The sequence below is a fragment of the Gavia stellata genome, chromosome 6 (assembly GCF_030936135.1).
Source record: "Gavia stellata isolate bGavSte3 chromosome 6, bGavSte3.hap2, whole genome shotgun sequence".
In the NCBI taxonomy this organism is placed as follows: domain Eukaryota; kingdom Metazoa; phylum Chordata; class Aves; order Gaviiformes; family Gaviidae; genus Gavia; species Gavia stellata.
In genome coordinates, this window is record NC_082599.1 from 4,879,012 (window position 1) to 4,900,203 (window position 21,192).

General features: G+C 37.1%; 1 protein-coding gene across 1 annotated transcript in view; it reads right to left on the reverse strand.

Moving 5' to 3' along the window:
* The window catches only part of MINDY4 (MINDY lysine 48 deubiquitinase 4), a 79,373-nt gene that overhangs the window by 17,938 nt on the left and 40,243 nt on the right, over nt 1-21,192 (reverse strand). The window contains exons 14-15 of the mRNA XM_059818880.1: nt 5,292-5,355; nt 3,266-3,427 (exon numbers count right to left, since the gene is read on the reverse strand). Of these exons, the coding sequence (XP_059674863.1) occupies nt 3,266-3,427; nt 5,292-5,355 (226 nt within the window). The remainder of the gene's footprint in view (nt 1-3,265; nt 3,428-5,291; nt 5,356-21,192) is intronic.

Below are 21,192 nucleotides of genomic sequence, written 5' to 3' on the forward strand. Positions count from 1 at the left end.
TTAAATATGTAAGATCAGGTGGAATTAATATAGCTTAAAGATGGGCTTAGCCCAAAGAAAACAAATCCAAAGATGTGTAACTTGCCTACTGAAAAGTAACAGAATTGGACTTTTAGCTTTTTTGCGTTGAAATATGGAATCTCACTATGAAACTTAATGTTTGCATATGAAATAGATTGAATGAATCCATCTGTCATTGTGAAACAATTTGCAATAAGTAATTACATTACAAAAAATATACTGAGTATGGTGATATGCTAAGACTAAGAGTGATGATTAGACATCAACAATTCCAGACAAATTACATGAATCACACATTTTTCCAATCAGCAAAGATAACACATTTGGCATGATCCACTGAAAGATTACTGGATCAGCAACAGAGGGGTTCTTCAGCAATCACTGGTGAAAAAGGGACTGATCATTTTGTTTTGATTTGCTACTGTTGAAGCTTGACAGAAGGATTAATTCAGTTCTCATGCCCTCATGATATTTTCAACTCAGAAGACATGCCAAGAAAATTGTGGATTATATACAAATACTCCACATATTAGACAAGGGAGATAAAATGGTATAGAAATTTTTCTCAATGTGGATTTACTGCATCTAGCCTGGCATCTTGCATATCTCTTCCTAAATGCGTTGGTAAGTTGGAAGAAGGCTAAAGCAGAGCAATAAAAATAAGCTTTGGACAGGATGTACTGATGAAAAAGGGAGGAACTGTTACATCAGCTTGCCAATGTCTAGCGGATGGGGATGAATTGTTTAGAGGGCAGGTTGGATTAGAAGTAGGAATGATAATCAGAGGAAACTCAGTAAATGAACAGTCTGATTTAATATTAGTATATTCAAAGCATAAGCTGTGTAGTAGATATTAAAATCTCCACATTCGCAGGTACCTGCAAATCTGTATTTGCACTTCCTCATATTTTAAAGTAGAGATGTGTGAGAAAAAAGGTAAGATCACAGTTATATGCACTACAATCCACTAATAAATGGCCATCTGAACAGAAAGGCAGGAACTTCATGGATACAGATTTTTAAAAGAAAGCCTACTATATAACAGGACATAAAAATATCCTGAATTATCCCCTGAGAGATTGACTGGATATGACCTAAAGGGAGTTTTCCAACTCTAATGTCTATGATTCACCATATATCATGCTCAGGATTTTCTTACTCCTGGAAACAAAAAAAAACACAACCAAAAATGACAGTCCTTTTCCATTACTGGTTTCAGTTACCATCCTCATAGCCACAACGTAATTGGATGCTGAATCCACTTACTGAAACACTGACAGGAAGAAAAGAGTCAGTTTGAAAGACTTACAGGCAAATGCTATTCTCAGTTCCACTACTGCAAACTATCAGTGACATTTATTTTTTCTAAACTGCTCTAAACTTATGTCTTTGTAACAGAAAGCAGAATGTGGCCCCTCATGCTGAAGCCACAGTGGAGACTCCCCAGACTTGAGGCCAAAGTCCACCAGAATCTGACTTTTGTCCTAGTCCTAAGGCAGACATTGCAGCATGCACTGAGATGTATGAACTGAAATGCAGAGCACTTGCAGATGTTCTTAATAAAAACCAAGGCAATTTGCATCAGATGCCTAACTAGTGTAGACTGAAGAAAAAGGAAACTATGTCTACTGGACTTTCTGTAACTGATTAAGAGACACTGGTTTGGAAAACAGATCACTGCCCATGAGTCCAGCTCCCATGCAACAGCAGCAGAAGAAACAGACCCCTTCCACCATATAATTTGCAGAATAAGTGGAAGACGGTGTCTGATTCTCTGGGTAACTTTTTATTTTATTTTTAGAGGGCAGATGGGAAAGAAATAGCTCTTACCTGCACTGACCTCACTTACCATTTTGCTACTTAGAAGTCATTTTCCTCACTAGAGAATGGAAAAAATGCTACAGTGGTGCATAACCATTTTTACAGGTTTTAAATGTTACTTTGTTTATAGAAAAGGACGAGGAGCTTGAAGTAGACACAGAAGCTAATTTATTTTTAGTCCAGTTTGTTCTGAATTAATCTGATTTGGATACACTGATATGTTGTCTTGACTGAATTTAAGCCTTATTATAATCTTGCAAATAATGTAAAGCATTGCGTTAATTAAAAACAACAAAAATAATAATTTGTCAGCAGTAGGAAAATATAACTGACGTTAGCCATATGGGAAACAGTTAAAATCAAGCTTTGTTTTCAGTCACACATTTATATTAGATCACTACAAACAAACTCTTTGCTAATCACTTTCAAATTTTTATAGAGGCACTGACTGCAAATCCAGATGGGATCATTATCATTATCTAATCTAGCATCTAACACAAGCAGGAGAATTTCAGATAATGTCCTTGCATCAAACACAAGATTGTCTGTTTAAGATAGAACATGTCTTTAGGAAAGATGTCCATCTTGACGATGTCTGTTGATGGAGAACCAGTGAAATGCTTATACAATTTTTTTCCACAGGTAAACTAATGCCTGTCACTTTGAAATTTCTAATCTGTTTTAATGACTACAATTAAAATACTAATTTCAAAGACATGTTAAAGGGAATATTCCCATTATATTGACAGCGCTTTCGTCTATTATTTTTTTACTGCTAATACAATATGACCACCATTACAGCATGGAGTAGAGGATTCAATCAATCTGGCTCCCCATCACATAGGGACTCATGGAAAACTGAATACTTAGGGTGAGTTTCAGCTCCAGATTCAGTTGCTTATATATACATGACAAAGATACAGGTGTCCACAGGTGAGCTGGGTGTCTCAACTCCACTATAATCAATGGAGATCTAGTGGATACAATCAGGGGAACTTGTTCAGCTCAGCCTAGAGTACACAATTATGTTTAGTCAGCTGAACAGCTTTCAACTCCACAGACTGCACTGAGCAAGTCCTAGTTCACATATACAGATCTATATGGTAGCCACTTAAATAGAAGTGTGTTAGTCTGTAAGCTGACTCCCGTTTCAGATCAGTTAGAAAACGACACAGGCATGTAAGAAAGATTTGAGATGCTGAAGACTACCCAAGTCATTTAGCAAGGGATGGCAGTTGTGACACAGAACCTGCATCCAGAAGGGAGACCACGCTCTGCCTTGGGGTGTCTAAAACAGTGCTAGATGCTGCTGAGTGAGCAACTGAATCAAGTCCATAATATCTTAGCTGCTATACTCACTCCAAGGCAATTTTAAATTTAATGGTTTCCTTTTTAATTAAAATCAGAAGAATGGAAAGCATACCTGGCAAACATCATAGTGCTCGAAGAGAGACAGCAAACCAATATCACTGCGGCTAGTGATACCTTTCAAAATTGTGATATTGCCATTTCCAGAGTCCAGCTCTATCACATCGTTGAAAACATTGGACACAGCTTTGCCAGTCAAAAGCAAGTTCACCAATTCCTGTTTGTGACATATTTAAAAAAAAAGCCAAAAAAAGGTAGTTAAATGTCTTCTCTCTACCAGACATCAGTGCAAGATTGATTCAGGATTGATAAAGTCACACATGTACCAGACCCTTAATTTATGTGGAGGCTTTAAGTTTAAGGTTAGGATTAAGATTGCTTATAATTTTTTTTCCAGTAAAGTCTACTCCCAAAGTAAAATGAGGAAATATTAGTGGAGTTTTCAATGTTCATCTGTCCAGAGGCAAACTGCTGATAATCAATTTACTTTTACATCCAACTCTCAACCTTCTCATATTAGTGTTGCTTTTTAAAAATGTTTATGTCCCTTTTTCTCTACAATGAAAGCTACAGCATGAATGATATAAATTAAAAGCCTGTACTGTACTAGCTGATATCTCTGCGTGTGTATAGTGATATATTTTGTATGTTGGACAAGATTTGTTAAAAAGATTTTCTTTTCTCACTGATTATTTCTGGATGAACTTAAGTCTCATTCAGTAAGACATTCACCCATATGGCTTCACATCTGGTCCATATCACTAATATACTCACACTTACTATAGCAGATCATTGATTATTTCCTCTCCAATTGAACTAGAAGAACGGGTGTGTCAGAGGCTAAATACATGTGAGGGGGGGGTGTGTGGGTGTGTGTGCATGTGAGTGTGCATAAGGTTCAAGAAACAGAGACACTAGACATTTTGCTTAGCGTAAGATCCCACAAGGGCCAGCACATAACAACATCTAGCAGCAGACTGTGCTACAGCAAAGAACCAGCTAACTATTAATAAATAACATATGTCAAGAAATATGAGGGAAAATAACAAGAAAGTTTCCAGAAAAAATACCATGCCTGAAGACATGAATAACACTGGTATTGCCAGTTTGGACTTGATGTATGATTTTAAAAACACTGCACGCATTTATAGCCCCATGTTTCTCCTGAAGGACTCTTCAAAGTTTATAGGTTCTTACTGATGTTTTTAGGACTTCTGATCCGCCAGTGGTGTTCCACCACCTTCTTGAGGAATCACCCCGTAACCACAGTATAGAAGTTTTCTAGCAACAGTACCAGAGAAAAACATGAAGCTTGCCTTTTGCAGCCAAAATGGCAGTGCATTTAATGGCTGTGGACCATATTCAGACCATAAAACTGCCTACGTCCCAGCTTTGGGGGAATCCATGTCCCAGAATTTTGGGATCTACATTCCACCTACATGTCCAAGGGAAAGCGTTTCCAACTAAGTGGATGCCTCTGCAGGCCTAGAGCCAGCCAGTGGGAGACATTCGGTACAGGACATGAGCTGGAATTTAGATTACATACAGTTGTGGTCCTAAGTGTCAGACAGCAATTCAGACTGCTTATTTTCAAGCACCACATGTCTTTCAGACACATATATAATAAGTCAGTGTCTCCAGTCTGAAGCACCAGTTAGATTCAGTCAGCATCAGCTCAGTTAGCTGGGCAGTGACAGTTCACAGAAGAGCTGTACGGTCGGTCACGCAACCTCAGCCATGAAATGGCAGGGAAGGAAACTCAGCTTGCAGTCTCAGCGGTATCTCAGCACTAAAATCAACTAAGGAGCTCAAAAGAGGCAGATGAGAGCAGTATGAGCACATGCACACACAGGTACAGACAGACATGGACCAGAAAACCAGGCCAAAAAGCAGAGGCCCTGAAAGCAAACACAATATGCCAAAACTCAAGGAAAAAAGAATAAAGGATGAAGGTGCTTGACATTATGGGGAAAAAGGAAAAACTTAAGGAACTTTAAGAAATGCCATCTCTTCCCAGAGGTCAGTTCACAGCTCTGTATGCAGAGGCGTATGACATCCCCAAGACACCACGCTTAACTTACCTGAGTACAATAGCCATGGCTGCCAATCAATCGGTTTGTAAGCACATCAAAATCATTGCGCACCCTGAAAAGGAGCGGAGAATGTTTAAATACAATTGCTTCTTTTTATTAGACTTAACGTCTCTAAATCTTGGGGGGAAAAAAACCCAAACTGTTTCTCAACCATAAATATAGCTCTACATTTTGGAATCCTTTCAAGGTGATTTTTTTGCATGGCAAAAAAACAAGTGTATATATCAACTAAACCTGTGGCAAGCACAAGTTTGTTAGAGCTAGACTAAAGAAAATAGCTGTAGAGGAGAAAAGAAGCCATTGTCACCACTAGTTAGAACTTCAGAAATTAGAACTACTGGACCACTTGTCTTACAGAATCTCAGAATGGTTGAGGTTGGAAGGAACCTCTGGAGGTCACCTTGTCCAACCCCCCCGCTCAAGCAGGACCACCTACAGCCAGTTGCCCAGGATCATATCTCTAAGGAAGTAGACTCCACAACCTCCCTGGGCAACCTATTCCAGTGCTCAGATAAGGTGTTCTCACAAATACATGTATTTGCTATTCCTGTCATCAACACTTGGAATAAATCCACAAACTGAAGATGATATAATCTATGCACTGTATTGTCCGTAAAAAGAAGAACAGAAGAAAAAAAAAAAAAAAAGACTCTAGGTGCACACATTAATACTGCTGTGTGGTCCCTTCTATTTTATGACATCAAAGAGAAAAGTCAGTGAAATTGCATTATTGATAATTATGGAGTATTATCTCCCCAAACCAAGTTCCCTCTCCCATAACTCCTCGAATTATTGAGTTAGTGATTGGTTGATGACCTAAAAAATACAGAAACAATGTAATTGCAAACATTATTTTATACATAAATAAATGTCTAATCTAGTTTTGAGAAAAAACAGTGCTATATTCTGGAACAGACATGGCAATAAACTCCACAGATTAATTCTATGGTTCATAAAAAAGCTATTTCCCTTCAGTATAAAATATGTTGATCTCAATTGTTTTGGCCACATCCTTATTTTGGTATTGTTACAAAGGTAGAGAGAATGCCTGAATAATCATCAATTAAAACTTAGTTACTCTGCATACATCTGGCCTTCTCACTCTCATTTGACTTGTAAAATCTTCTACGCACCCAGTTATTCATGTTTCCTGGCAATTAGCACAACTATTTAAAAAAAAGAAAAGATATTGTTTGTGATAAAGTGAGAGTTGAATTGATGTGGTTAGAGTAGAGCTAGCTAGAAATTTCCCTTCAACATTGCTATACATGCTCTGTTAAAAAATTGATTTCTGAAGTAAAAAGCTGGGACATTCCCTGTCTTCATCCCAAAGATCAGAATGTAATATAGAATTTATAAGATTTCCAGCCCTAATGATATTAATCATTCAAATCAAGTCATAGCCATTGAATCACAATTCTCTATTTTCTAAATTTATTTTAAAGGATATTTACAAGTTAGTCTCAATCATAACAAAGTGCCATAATAACATCTCTTGCTAGTGTGAAATCAAAGAAAAGACCATGGAAAGTGTGCCTGTGATATGGAAAATTCTCTCATGCAACATTGCAAGGAATGGATGAGGTGATAATAATCTTTGGATTTCGGCCATTTTTTAGATTTAGAAACAGTTTCATCTTGAAAACGCCATAGCCTTGTTTGAAATGAGTAGACTATACAATATGCGTCAGTTAGGGACGATGGGACATACGAAAAAGACAATAGGAGGAAGTTCTAATTTCATCTGTAGGTACAAACAATATGGGAGTTTAGAGGTGTATCTCAGATTTTCAAGAAGAACATCTGCCTTTCAAATCAGCTCTGCTAATGAGGAAACAAACATCAGGCATATAGCTACGAGATTTACACCTATTCTAAATGGGTTTAAGATTATTATTCATACCTCCAAAGACTTACCAGCTTCTGTGCAGGTGTATTTATTGTGTTATAATAAAAGGTGTCAGCTTTTAAGCGCAAGTACACTTCATGAATTGTAAAAATACCAGATAATGATAAAAATGTGTTTTGTTTTCTGCCAGGCTGTGAAGACAGTCACTGATGACAAGCAAATCTGAAGCATATGTTCATTCTGGTGTCTTGGCTATCAGATGTCAAAACAGACGTAATGAATAAATCATTACTACTAATACTACTTTGTCCCTGCATGGAATTTTCCATTTGCAATTTTTAAATCGCTTTAAAGCAGAAAACCCCATTAATTTTATGTCAGGAGACTTTTAAGAATCATGGTCATGATCAGACAATGAGGTAAAGGCTTGATTCTACTGACTCCCTCCTTCTTAATTTACAACCCAATGCTCTGCATGCTGCTTTGACAGAATGACAGGTGAGTAAAAAGACACTACCAAAGAGAACAGTGTTAATGTGAAATATTTCTTCCTCATGCAATATTATCAGTATTTTCCAGTGTCATGGTAGTACATAAGTCTAACTGGAAAGTGAGCTAGGAGTATGTTGACTGCTGGAGCAGAATGGTGGTGTTTGCCTCACCTGGTAATACTGTAAAGTCTGCGAAAAAACCCTATTCAGTCAGAGACCAAGTTACTGATTTTTAAAATCTCCTGGACAAATACTTAAAATGAAGCCTGCATTCAAATATGCTTAAGCGCAATCTTCAGCAGGAATAATGTCCCAAGTTGATACATAATCAAAAAATTGACAGTGAGATCTGCTAAGTATCAGATTAGTCCGTAAGATCTCCCAGCTTGATTTTTATTTTTAGTTGTACTGTGTATAAAGTAATGTGGCTTACGTCTGTACTGAAACCAAGGAGGAGAGAGTTTGAATTCTCTATGGAGCAAGTGAAGCTGTGGCTTCTGCTAAGGCAGAAGCAGCCTGTTGAGACAAGCAGCAAATACACTCACATTAACATACTTCCTAATGTGCGTAAAGTCATAGTTTCAACTTTTGCTGTTTTTCCGTTTTTGCCCTGGGAACCTATAATTGCTGAATTCTCCATTCAGCAGTGCTGGAATTGCTTAGTCCAACTTTTCTCATATCTTGACAAAATGTGGATGTATTTTTATATGCTCTCAGAACCTAAAAAACATGGCAAAACTCATTTCCGCATAGTTTTTTGATTTTGTACTGTTCTTTTTAAAAATATCTCAATTTAAATGTTTTTTTTCCCCCATAACAGGGTGATCAGGGTGAGGTACCTATATCTTGGGGCTTAACTGTCTTCTCATTCAGCATGCAATCAAACATTTTTTTTTCTCACATTATTATTGCATAAAACAAACACCATTGTGTGGCAAAACCAAAAGCTGTATAAGGTGGCTTCAGAGCAAATATCTACTTTACAGCAACCGGAGAAATCTCGTCATGACAGAAATCAACAAAATACATCTGGTATGAATTATACATATTGTTTCATGTTTTCTAATGCTGCTGGTTTTAGGGCAGGAATGCCTGAAATAGCTTTTCCAAAAAATACCATTACATACTATAAATCTCATTTTCTTTCCATGCTCCTGTTGGTGATTCTGTGTTAATCTTCAGCCTTGTTGAAACGGTTAGTTTCAAGTTATAAATAATGGGTTGATTAAGGATGTGAAGTACTGAAGATGTACAGATGTTCTGAGCCAAACCTTTGACTGCTCTGAACTGTCACAGCCATGCTGACATAACTTGCTGACTTCAAGGTAGCCATGACAGTTCTTATTAGGAATCTGCCTCATGTTTTCAATTCATTCATCTGTTCTGGGATATACAAATTATTAAAAAAATATTCTAAGAGTTTAAGACAGATGGACAACAATACCAGAGTTAGAAGAAACTGTAACAGCAGTATAAACCTTAGCACTGATGGTGCATTGATAAAATAAATTACGGTGATCGGTATGGACTCTACTAAAGTTTTAAAAGTGCATAAATACAAATCCAAAATATGAATATTTTGAGCACCAGATGCTACAATATAACAAAATCAGTAATCTGATAAACTTTTTCTTAGCAAATAACACTGAGTTAGATAAATAAGACATTTAAAAATGTTTCATACACATTAATTCTCAATTTACTTCCAGGAAAATTCTTGCCAAGTCTTAAATGGAGAACATCTGAGCATTGAGTACTAAATACAAAAGTCACATGCAAACTGTAACACTAGGAATAACTCCAGACTATCAAAATATGAATTAGTTATTTACCCTAGATATCATTTGGATTGATAGCAGAACAAAATAAACCAATATAAAACGAAAAAAAGGTGTGTTCAAGTAACTGCTAGCTCTTTTACAGTCCTTAACTCTGTGGCAAAGCTGTAATAGAAAATTGGTGACCTCACTTTGTTCATGGCAACAGACAGCTATATTAACAAACACACAATTACAAGTCTACTCCGAAAATAGAGTTTGGGTTGGGAGGGAGAAAAACTCGTCTTTAAGCATAAGGATTTCAAATAATTACAATGGGGATGTGGAAAATGACAGGATGGGTGACTGGCTTATTGTGTAAATGTTCCACAATATTTTTTTTTTGTACTGGCACACTGCAAAGGTTTCAAATGAATGTTCAAAAAAGAAGGGAAGAGCCCTTCTGGAAAAAAAAAGAAAAAAAGAAAAAAAAAGATAAGAAAAGAAAAAAGAAAAAAAAGGAAAAAAAGAAGAAAAAAGATTGCTGTTTGGGATTCAAACCAGTGAAAGCAAGGAAGTGGCTTCACTCTTTATTTATCACTTTCGTCACATACCTGCTGATTTCACAAAGGTCTTAAAATGTACATGTACTCAGGTAATCATGCACATTTAATTCATCAGCTCTGCTGCTACAGGGTGCTAACATACTATAGGAAGTATTTGTATTTCAGAAGGATAGATCTGATGTGAAAAGTGATTAATCTATGGGCACACTCAACCCACTATTTCATTTTTTAAAATAAACTATCTTTCTTATTGAATGCTGTATGTCTTCCTGAGCACAACACATTAAGCAAAGATACTAAACTCGGATCTGCTTAACCATGTTGACCTTATGTTTAGCAAACAGCTGAATAGTACAGTATGACAGTACTCTGGCTGAAATTTGGCAAAAATATGACAGTGTTTTTGTTACTGCTCTATTTTGTAGTAGAATCACACTTATTCTTTCACATCTTTGGAGTCTTCTTAATAAATATACTTTATGCCCCTAAAATCAAGAGTTCCTTTCTGAAATGCTTTGATTTCTGAAGGAAAGGGAAAAAACAAGACTGGGAAGATGACAAAGCTTATCAGTCACTTAGGGATGGGCTTCATATCACTAATTTTTTATATCTAAAGATGGATACATAAACATCAGTTAATCACTCTGGGTTTCTTTACATTTTTGTTCGTGGAGAGAAACTGGTACGTCCCAAAGGTAACTTATGTGACCTTGTTTAGGTAATTTGCAGACTAGAGGAAAAAACTCTACTGGAAAATGCCTTTTCTCCATCTGATGAACATGAAGTAAAGGGAGCCTGCCATAACTCAGGCATGGCCATCTAATTGCTGTATACCACGGACTGGACAGATAAATCATAGTCACAAATACGCCAGCACTGCAGACAGGCTGAGTATATATTTTTTAGATTGCAAGCTGAGAAACAAGGTTACTATAGAAATGACAACACCCTATAGCAGCCTTGAAAAAGGATTCCTCAGTTGGACAAGCCAATTAAGCATGAATGCACAAAAGCAATGCATGAAGACTCGGTTTCAAATAGTCACTTTGTTACAAATTTTAGCTCAACAGTAACAGAATTTCGAGCATTTAGATATAGTAGAATCAGAGGAAGTTCAGATGGTCAGAAGAAACCACTGTCATGATATGGAGCAGCTTTCCTATGAGAAGAGACTACATAGACGAGGACCGTTTCACTACAAAAGGTCACAACTGATGGACTGCAACAGAAGTTCAAAAACTTCTCAATGCTAAGGAGACAATTAAGGAACATTTACTCACTACTTTTCATAACATGAACTAGGCAACACTCTGTAGACTTACTGGGCAACCACCTCAAGCAAACAAAAGGAAAAACTCTTTCACAATGCACATAACTACATTGGGGAACTCACTGCCACAGGATGTTGCGAAGGCCAAAAGAATTAAAGGGTTCAAAAAGGTTTTAGAAAAATTCATGGAGGATAGGTTCATCAAGGACTAATAAACTCAATGGTCCGGATACAACTGCCAGCTTAGGAAGTCTCTGAATTACTGACTATCGGAAACACGGAGAATATACCAGCAGAATAATTGCTCTTTATTCACCCCATTTCTTACACAGTTTCCTTCAGCAGCCACAGCTTTCCACTATCAAAGACATGCTACTAGGCTAGATGGACCTTTCCTTTGATCCTATACAGTCTTATGGAACTGAGAGGCAATGAAATCCACATATCTCCAATACTTCTCAGGACAGTACTCTGTGTTGTTATTAACCATGGTGTGGACTACAGCCATATCCCATACTGGGATAAAGCAGAGTTGCGTAGAGGGGGAAGAAAGGAAGATGGTGTTCTCCACATCTGGCAAATAAAATCCAGCCATCCCAGTTACTTTCTTTCACAGAAAACCACATTTCTTAGTTGCTTTCTTGGCTTTCCATACTTTTCTCAGTAGTAGCTTAGGAACATGAAATCTAGTCACACTTTGACTACGTTTATTGATTCACAGGCTAAGTTTATTGATACACTTTAATTTTGTACTAATATTGTTCTTTAAATTAAATAACTCTTCTCGGTCCTTCTTGTTTACTTACAACTGCTACCCTCCCATTTTTTAGACAATAGTTATGTCCCCTCTCAAAATTTTTTATGCTAGCAAAGATAAAAAATTTTGTTCTTTTATAAGACAGATTTCTCATTCCCCTGGTCTTTCCTTTCCCTACACTTCTCAAAATGGGTGAACCCAATTTGACATGGTATTTCCACGACACAACAGTGCCTTGCACAATCTGTTAATATTTCTTCACCTCCTAAAATTATTTATGCTGATACACTCTAAGAGTAGATCTAATGCTATTTGATAATGCCAGTTCAAAGTCACTGTGTGCTCCACTACTCTTCTCAACTCCTTATCCTGCCATTTACAACTTATGAACCCCCGCAGTAGTGAGTAGTCTCTGTTTGCATGACCTTGTAGTTTCTGCAGTTAAAAGAAATTCTTTTTTTATTACCCTCATCATGAAGCTGAGCCAACTCTTTTTGTACAACACGATTTGTCCTCTGTATTGACAGTGCCTTTCAACTTTTGAGTCATCAGTACATTTCATTAGCACACCACTCTCTTTTTCCAACATTACTGTAGGGAATAAAAACTAAGTTTAATCCCAGACTCATCACTGAGGAACTCTATCATTCCCCATGCAGATAACTCTTTTCTGAGTCCCTTTCCTTTATCACCTTTACAATTCTTAAAAGATCTCTTATTCTCACATTAGCAAATGACTTCTCATTTGGTATGATATCAAATACAAAAACCTCCTATTACCTCTCCATTAACTAATTTTTTTCAGTTTAACTAACAATTTTGCATTTGGTACTATAATTGCATGCTTTACTGAAGTTCAGATATAATTCATCTATTTCATTTCCCCCTTCAAAAAAGCAGCTCTTTTATCAAAGTAGAATATTAGTTCAGTCTTGTATAACTTATCTTATGTAAAACCAGACTGCATTCCCTGCCATTTTCCATTTATCTCTGTAGTTAGTTACTCTCTTTTCAGAATTTTGCCTACATCTTTTCAACCTGCTGAGATAAAGGCTAAGTTGCTTGGTTGCTTTTCCATCTTTCTTAAATGCAAGCATTTTTTGCTATTACACAGTTATATGGTGACCTCTATTGTGAAAAGGTATTAAGCGTCATTGTCATTGTATCCGTGATTTTAGACGCTAGTTATTTCAGTATTTGGAGATGGAGAGCATCCACTTCTCCAGACTTACTGAACCAGAGATGAAAGGTTACTGTATGTTTTAATGGGGCAAGTGGTATAGTGTGACAAAGCATTTAAGCTTTTAGGATCAAATCTATTCATAAAGTCTGACAAAGCAAGAGAGAGCTCAGAAAGTCTTGCATAAGTTTAGGAATGAGATCTAGGCAAAAAGATACCTGGTTTATTTTTTTCCTTCCTGTTGTGCAGCCATCACTTTTTCAGGTTCAGTTCTACCTTGCACAAAATTAATTCAATTTCTATGCATGGATTTCAATTATCCATCCTGACTTTGCACCATGTTGTTCTCCTAAGTGAAATGTAAGGCAGAATATTAATTTAAATTTAGAGCATTTTTTACATTATTCCTGGTATCAGCCACATCCACTCTATACAGAAACTTCACATCTTCTCCTGATACCTTTTTATTGATATGATAAGGAAATTGCTTGTTGTTTAATTTCCGTGACTCAAGGTCTAGGTCTGACCTTGTCTGAATCACATTATTTCTGTATTTTCCAATACCAAGACTCAGACCACTAGTGCTAGAGCTATTTGTTGTTCACCACACTTTTTTCATTCCTTTGTACTCTTTCTTTAGAGATCAGAAAATTCTCCAGAGAATGAGCTAATAAGCTTCCTTTTCTTCAGGCATGTTCCCCAGCTTTATGAGTTATCCTGACCAAGTCTAGAAAGACCTGGATGTGTCGGGGGAACAATCTGGATTTTTTCGCCTGTTGTCATAACAAATCTTTCTGTTGCATATCCATACCAAATTTGCTATTGCCCAGCATATAGCCCACTTCCCTGTTCTGTGGACCCATGCCAGTAACAGGCTTCCTGGATTTTCTTAACCGGGAGACAAGGGTCACACATCTCTCTCCGTTATTTGTGCAAATCCCAGTTCTTTTCCCCTTTTTTTTTTTTTTGCATTATTTCCCAATAGACCAGTCCCTTACCTAGCAGGATGTCAAACAGAATCAGTGTAACAACCTTTTTGTCTTCTTGATACTTCCCTTTTTGCCGAGTTTGGTTTCATTTTTTCCTTGTTCCTTGTTCTTCAGTACAGCAAACTTTTTCAAACCTAAATCAACTTTTCCTCTTCTTTTGCCTTTGTGGTCATGTTTCCACCTGTGTCACATTCCTTATCTAACAGGCTATGTAGCTTCCTTAACTTAATTAACAGATGCCTACATCTTTGTGTTGTGTCAGACCCTACTCTCCTTTCCTGTATCTTGTCTTCAAAATCCCATTCTACCATCATCTCTAGCTTTATTCTTTTGTTGCTGGGTCCCCTCTTTCTGAAGTGTTATAAGGTGACATTTCATACATAAATATATTTCACTGCATATCCACTTTTGAAAGAATATAAATCTCATAGCTTCAAATCTTGGTCTCACATCTTCCTTCGAATATTGCTAAAGCTGTCTCACTTACTATCCCTGTCTTCTTGTCTTTCTTTGAAGGAAAAACATTAACTTCTTTCAAGTAAACTTCCTTCTTTATTGCCTCTTAGCAGCTGAAGCTGCAATTTGTGCTTCATTAAGGTTCTACATTAATATATTAATGTAGCAAGCAATTCTTGCCCAGTGAACACTCCAGCTAGAAGGGCTTCTGTCTAATTCACACAACAGAGCCTCAAAGACAAGGAAGATCCTGAAGATTATGAATTGCCTGCAACCTATCAAGGAGGAGGCACAGAAGTTCACTCACCCAAACAAACAAGGACTCAATTCTTCCCTACCGAGGACTGGATCCCACACAAACTCTCCTATTTACTCCCCTCCCACTGTTCTTGGTAAATCTAATCTCGTGCTTCCTCCACGTCGTAAAATCACAAAAGGGTCTTGGAGAGGTCTGAGACTCTCAAACATGGATTTTTCAGTTGGGTCAAGCTGCTTGTTTTTAAGCACTGTAACGTAACAGACAGCTGTTTCCTCTTAAAAATAGCTTCTTCCCTATCTTTTTCAAACACCAAAAGACTAAGCTGTAAAATACATGATGATATGTATTTATATTACGTAATTGTAAACACTGAGTGAAAACTGCTCACACACGTAATTTCCCCTTGCTGTTGGTCTCCCAGGCGTTCTCAAGTGGGGGGGAACTACCTCTGAAAAAGTTTTCCCAGAAAACTGGCTCATAGAAAAATGTATTTCCATCAAGGACTAAGTATGCCCCACGTGATTGGATCTTTTATGTGAAGTTGTAATTGTTTTTACCATTGGACAAGCCAAATGGTCATTTCACAGAAAGCCTTTCTTCAGTAGCCAAATAGCATGAGGAGAGTAGGTGCATTTTAGGGGAACTCTAAATTAGAGATTGGCTCTGAGACAGGAAAAGGTGTCGGTTAAGGAAAGTGGATTGAGGGTGGAGGACCCATTGTTCCGCCTGCAATTCATGCGCCAACAGAGCATCACTTTCTTTTTCAGTGTCCTACATGACTGAAAGAGTTTAAAAGTCAGGTAACATGTCAGAATCAGGGTTATTTCACAGTAAATGATACAGAGGAGGATATAGGAAAAAATGGCTTGGTACAGATTACTACAATGATAATTATCTTCTGTTACACATCTCAATAAAAACTTGTGTTACTGAGTAAAGGTAGTCTTACCAGACCTTGGCTTGAAATATGTTTTAATTACACTAATATTTTATAATTTTAATATGGTTATTTGAGATTATTTAAGATTATTTATCATAATGAAGTGTATGGTTAACGACGAGTGCTTATTCTGTCCTTGCAGCAATACGAAATAATCCAGACAAAAATGGACCAGCAAATCATGTCTGAAAGGCAGGTAACGTCATGGCTAGATATGCCATAGTTCTCTAGGCAATTTCCAGTTTCTTCTCTGATTTGTGGCACCTCATTCTGGCCACAGTAAACCAACATGCTCACATGCTTACAGGACATGCCCAACAAATTGCTTCTGCTTCCCATTTGTCACATGTCCCTCCTGTCCTCTGAAAACTCTGTAGAGCAGGAATTGGGTGGCTATGAGCAAACAACTGATCTTGAGGCCAGGTAGAGTGTGCATATGTAGTAATTGCATATGTACATGCTCTTACCCTGCAGCAAATCTGAGATAACTTTCTCCCGTGTAAAACAAGGATGAACACATCTGTTTGTCCTATACGTTAGTGCAGAGTTAGTGCTCAGAACTACTGGGGAGTAGTAGGTGGCATGCTCTGGATGTGGCTTTACTCTTTCCGACTCTTTGGCAAGGACAGCTTCTGATCTTGATTACAGCCCATAGGTATTACTGGACTATAAATATGTAATGTATATATATAACAGTACATCTCAGAGTGAAATGCTGTCCTATGGAAATGAGTAAAGACAGAACTGTTATATTTTTTCAAAAATTGATAAAAATAATTTGCCAATGGACCAAAGCAGGAAGATTCCTGGAATATGGCTTGCAACCAGACAAATAATTACAGAGGTAAAACCAAGCTAACAAATGGATATATTTGAGCATAGTATGGGACATTATAATGATAACAATGCTTAGCTCTTCCAACATCCTCAGAGCACTTAAAAATCAGATTCCTGAGATGAGCAAGTTATTCATTCAGGAAGGTATACTAGTTCTGTAAATGCTGAAGCTAGATGCTCTGCATAGCCAGAGAAGGATTGTAGCCACTAGTCCTCTAGCCTGTCTGATCAGGCTTTCCTCTCACATGAAGTTCAAACAAGTCAAAACATTTCTCCCCTATAACATGCCAAGTGCAGCTCAGCTTCATTTATTACGGGAAGGGTATTTTTTGATATGGAATAGGTATACTGGACAACCATTAACATGATTTGATGCTTGTGTGTGTTGATTTCAAGGATGTATTAGAATGAAAGATGAATTAAATTTAACTTCCCTAGTTCAGTAAAATGGTGCCATGGGAATGAAGAATAAGGGCTCAAGGGCACAGAACACAGTTTTAATCATATGATACCCCTTAGTAAAAAATTGTTAGTTGACAGAAGATTTCAGAGCATTAGATAAATTATTAATAACTAAGGGCAGACTTATTTGGTGTAAGAAGTCCTACACTGATAAGGAATCAAAATGTGATTTATTCCATTTAATAAAAAGGCATTGGCTTTTGGAAAACAAACAAACAAACAAAACCCAAACAACTAAAACTCCCAAACTTAGAAATGGGAACAGCACAAATAATTTTGAAACAGGGCTGGACACATTTCTGGAGCAGTAAAAACTACAGAAGGATAGTTATTAAGAGTTGTTATTAAGGGAAAAGGTGCTGACGTGTCTTTTCCTAGGTTTATAAGTGGCCAACATTAATGAAGTACACAGCCTACTCTTGACTTGCAAAATCAATCTTCTTTTTTTTTCCCCACAGATAAAGCCATTGTTTCCTTTATTCTCACACAAACACTTCAGAGAAAAAATGGAAAAGACACCCAAATGACCAATGCTGACTGCAGAATTACATTTGTGATCTGCTATCAGTAAGTGATAAGGTATCCCTGAGTCGACAAAAGAGACTGCAAACACTGGTGTTTTGATTCTGTTGGTCAGCAAATTCGTGACTAACAAGTTTGTGTTTCAGATGAGGCTCTATTTATTTTCTCCAGATAGCATGAAAATGGCAATACACTGCTTTTCTTTGCTATAATAGGGTCTAGTAATGATGGTTTTATGTAATAAAGTTATTGCACCGATTAAGAAAAATAATGGCAACGAAAACAGACAGTGTGACTGGTTGGTAGGAAGCTGAAATTTAAAGAAGGCTTTTCAATGCATGGATCAGAAGCAGCCACATCCCAGTATAGCAATGGTTTTGCATGAGTAAGCACAGTGAGGAAGGTGCCAAGTGTTAGAGGTGATGAGACAGCATCTAGCAGAGAAAGCTTGTGCTGCAGTTCCAGTATATGTCGTAACTTCAATAAGACTGTGGGCTTTACTGAAGCTGCCATTACTGGGTCGGTGTAAACCGCCTCTGAGTATTCATAACGTTCCTACATGCAATGTGCCATTCTCAGATGCAACGGTGAGGCTCACATGGGGGCTTGCAGCCCACCTTCAAGCTCAGTCTCTCTCAGGTACATGGAAAATATCTTGTAGCTCTTAACAACATGAAGATTTTAGTACATACTTTGCACATTCAGGAAGATTAGTCCCCTGAGCTAGTACAATACGCCCACTATTTTTTAATTTTTCACTGGTTGTAAAAAAAAAAAGAGGTTACAATTGTTAGTGACTAGCATTCCTTCCTGTACCAGAAGCAACAACACGTTCTCAGCAACTTCCTCAGGAATTCTCACTCCTCTTTGGCCATTTGTTATCAGTTCTACCAGTGATGATCATTAGTGCATGGAGTATGATAAACTCATTACCAAAATCTACAAAGCACTGCAAAATGCTGCATTTCCTGGCATGCGTTCCCATTAAATAAAAATACTTAGATTGTCAGTGATTTAGAACAACCGCCCGATAGACCTAGCTGAAATCTGGAATTTCCATTTACAAGAAAAACTAGTAACAATATAGAAGTTATGGAGCCAGACCAAAAGTCAGCCTATCCCAGCATCCAGTCAGGAGCAGCAGTAGCAAACATCAAGGCAGAACACAAGAACGGGGCACATGGACATTACATCTAGACAGGTGGGTTTAAAGGTACTGAAGCATGTATGTTCCAGTAATTGGTCTAAATTTATTTGAACCTCTTCATACTTTTGGCCTCCTCACCTCCCAGTACTGAAAGTTACTTATGCTGTGGAAAAAAAAGTACTGTGGTTAGTTTTAACATAGAAGACTGAGCATTTCCATGACAGCCCCCAAGTTTTTGGACTCTGAGAAATAATGTATAATCACTCCTTATTCAACCTTATCATGGATGTCTAAATTTTTATCACATCCAAGTTATTCCTCTTCAATGCTGAAGAGGAAAGATTTCATCTGTCCTCACACAGAAGCTAGTCCACCCTAAAAGGAAACTTTGTTTTCATCTTCCAGTGTGTTCTAGTTCTAATGTGTCTTTACTGACCTGGGGAGACAAGACTACATGCAAGATAAAGACATGAGAAAATCATATATTTATACAAAGACACTACCATGTTTTTATTTTGTTCTCATTTCTTATCACCATAACTCCCAACACATTTTTTCATTTTTGTGTATCACAGAAAATTGAACTGATATGTTCAGATAATTAAATTACTAGTAGTGGTGCCAGAGTTCCTCTCCTTTTTTTATAATAACCTATTTAAAACCCATCACTAGGTAAGTATAGTTGAGACTGTTTTTTCATCATGTATAATGCTTTGCATTATTAACACTGAATTTCATCTCCCGTTTTATTGACCAGTCACTGTAAGACAGAATTCATTTCACCACTCGATGTTTATGGTGTAAAGCATCTATATGAATAGGTCATTTAGATTTTCTTTTTGTATAGGGGAGATAAGTAAGCATTTCAGGAGAATGATTTATCTCATTCTAAGGTAGACATTCAAAAGAAGTAAAATGAATCATGATCTCTTTTCTGAGCATAAAGGAAGCCTAGAAGCAAATATTTCCATAAAGACTAAATAAAGGTAAGTAATATAGATCACTACCCTCAAAAGAGCAAATATCTAAGAAATAGGAGTCTTAGCTAGTAGTTCTCCCTCCAAAATCAAAGAAAAAAGATAGGCACTGCCCACAGCAGTTCTCCTCACCTTTCTTGACACTTATTTTCTGATGGGATGACTCTCTCTTAGAGAAGCTTCTCTCTCTTTACTGATTACAGGGGGTGCTGGGGGGACTGAGACTTGGCATAATTTTTAGAAGGCTAACTTTAGATGAGATTACTCCATTGTTGGCACTATGAAATCCTTCTGAACTGCTAGAACTTAATCACAGATTTAAGAAGGTGCTAACAGGTCTTGATCATTCTGAACTGCACCAACTACTGCAGCTATCATTCCTAAGTTATGTGGAATGGTCACAACTGCATGCCATCTTCCATCTGTACAGATATGGGAAGCATCTGTCCACAGATGTGACTGCTCTGAGGAAGTCTGTAGCTTTGTGGTCTCATTATCCTGCACTCCTTCTAGATCAGTTCTGGATGGGTTGAACTGCACAGGTCTTGGTACTTTTATCCTTCAATTAATCAACCTCATCATTTAGTCCACATTCAGTGCTGTGCCTTTTAATGTGCAATTAATGCTTCCCCACCATATAAAATAAGGTATTATTATTTTCTTCTAATTATATCCTGAAATGAAAGCTTCAGTAAACACTGGAATTATTCATGGAACAGAAAACATTGGGAAGAATATTTCTGATTGAAGGAAACACTTCAATATTCATTCATCAAAATGCCAGTCTTCTCTTTGCTGAACCAAACGTAAATGCTTTGGTTTGGTTTCATTGGACATACCTCTGCATCTTACACAATGCTGTTTTATGATATGTTCAAGACTATTCCATCCTTAGTCTTCAACTTGCTTACAAAAAATGCTGATTATTTATAGAAAAGATATTTACCAAGGGACCCCAGAGAGTCAGCATCATGGGCACATGATGGAGAACTGACCCAAAGAGAAGCATTTCAACATGATTTGAGAAACTAAAACATGTCAGCTTCTCAACTAAAATTAAATAATCTATCTAGCTTTTTTAATAGAATACGCACACAAAAATCAGGACAACAATCTATTAAAAAACTGGGACCAAAAAAAATCTCAGGGAGACCTATTACTGGATGAAAATTCCATTACCTAAAACAACACTTATTTGTCTTCAACTATTCATCCAGAACTATGCCAGTTATGTAAATAATTACTTACAATTCTTGTAACACTCACTAAATGGTACATATTTCTTGATGATATGAACAGTGAGTTATTTGTCTTTATATTTGTAATATCCTAAGAGAAGTACTGTGACATAGCCATTCAGATCTATTACTGAAAATTACATAAACGAAATTTAGTTTGTAGTTCTCAAAAAATTTATGCAAAAGTCTGAA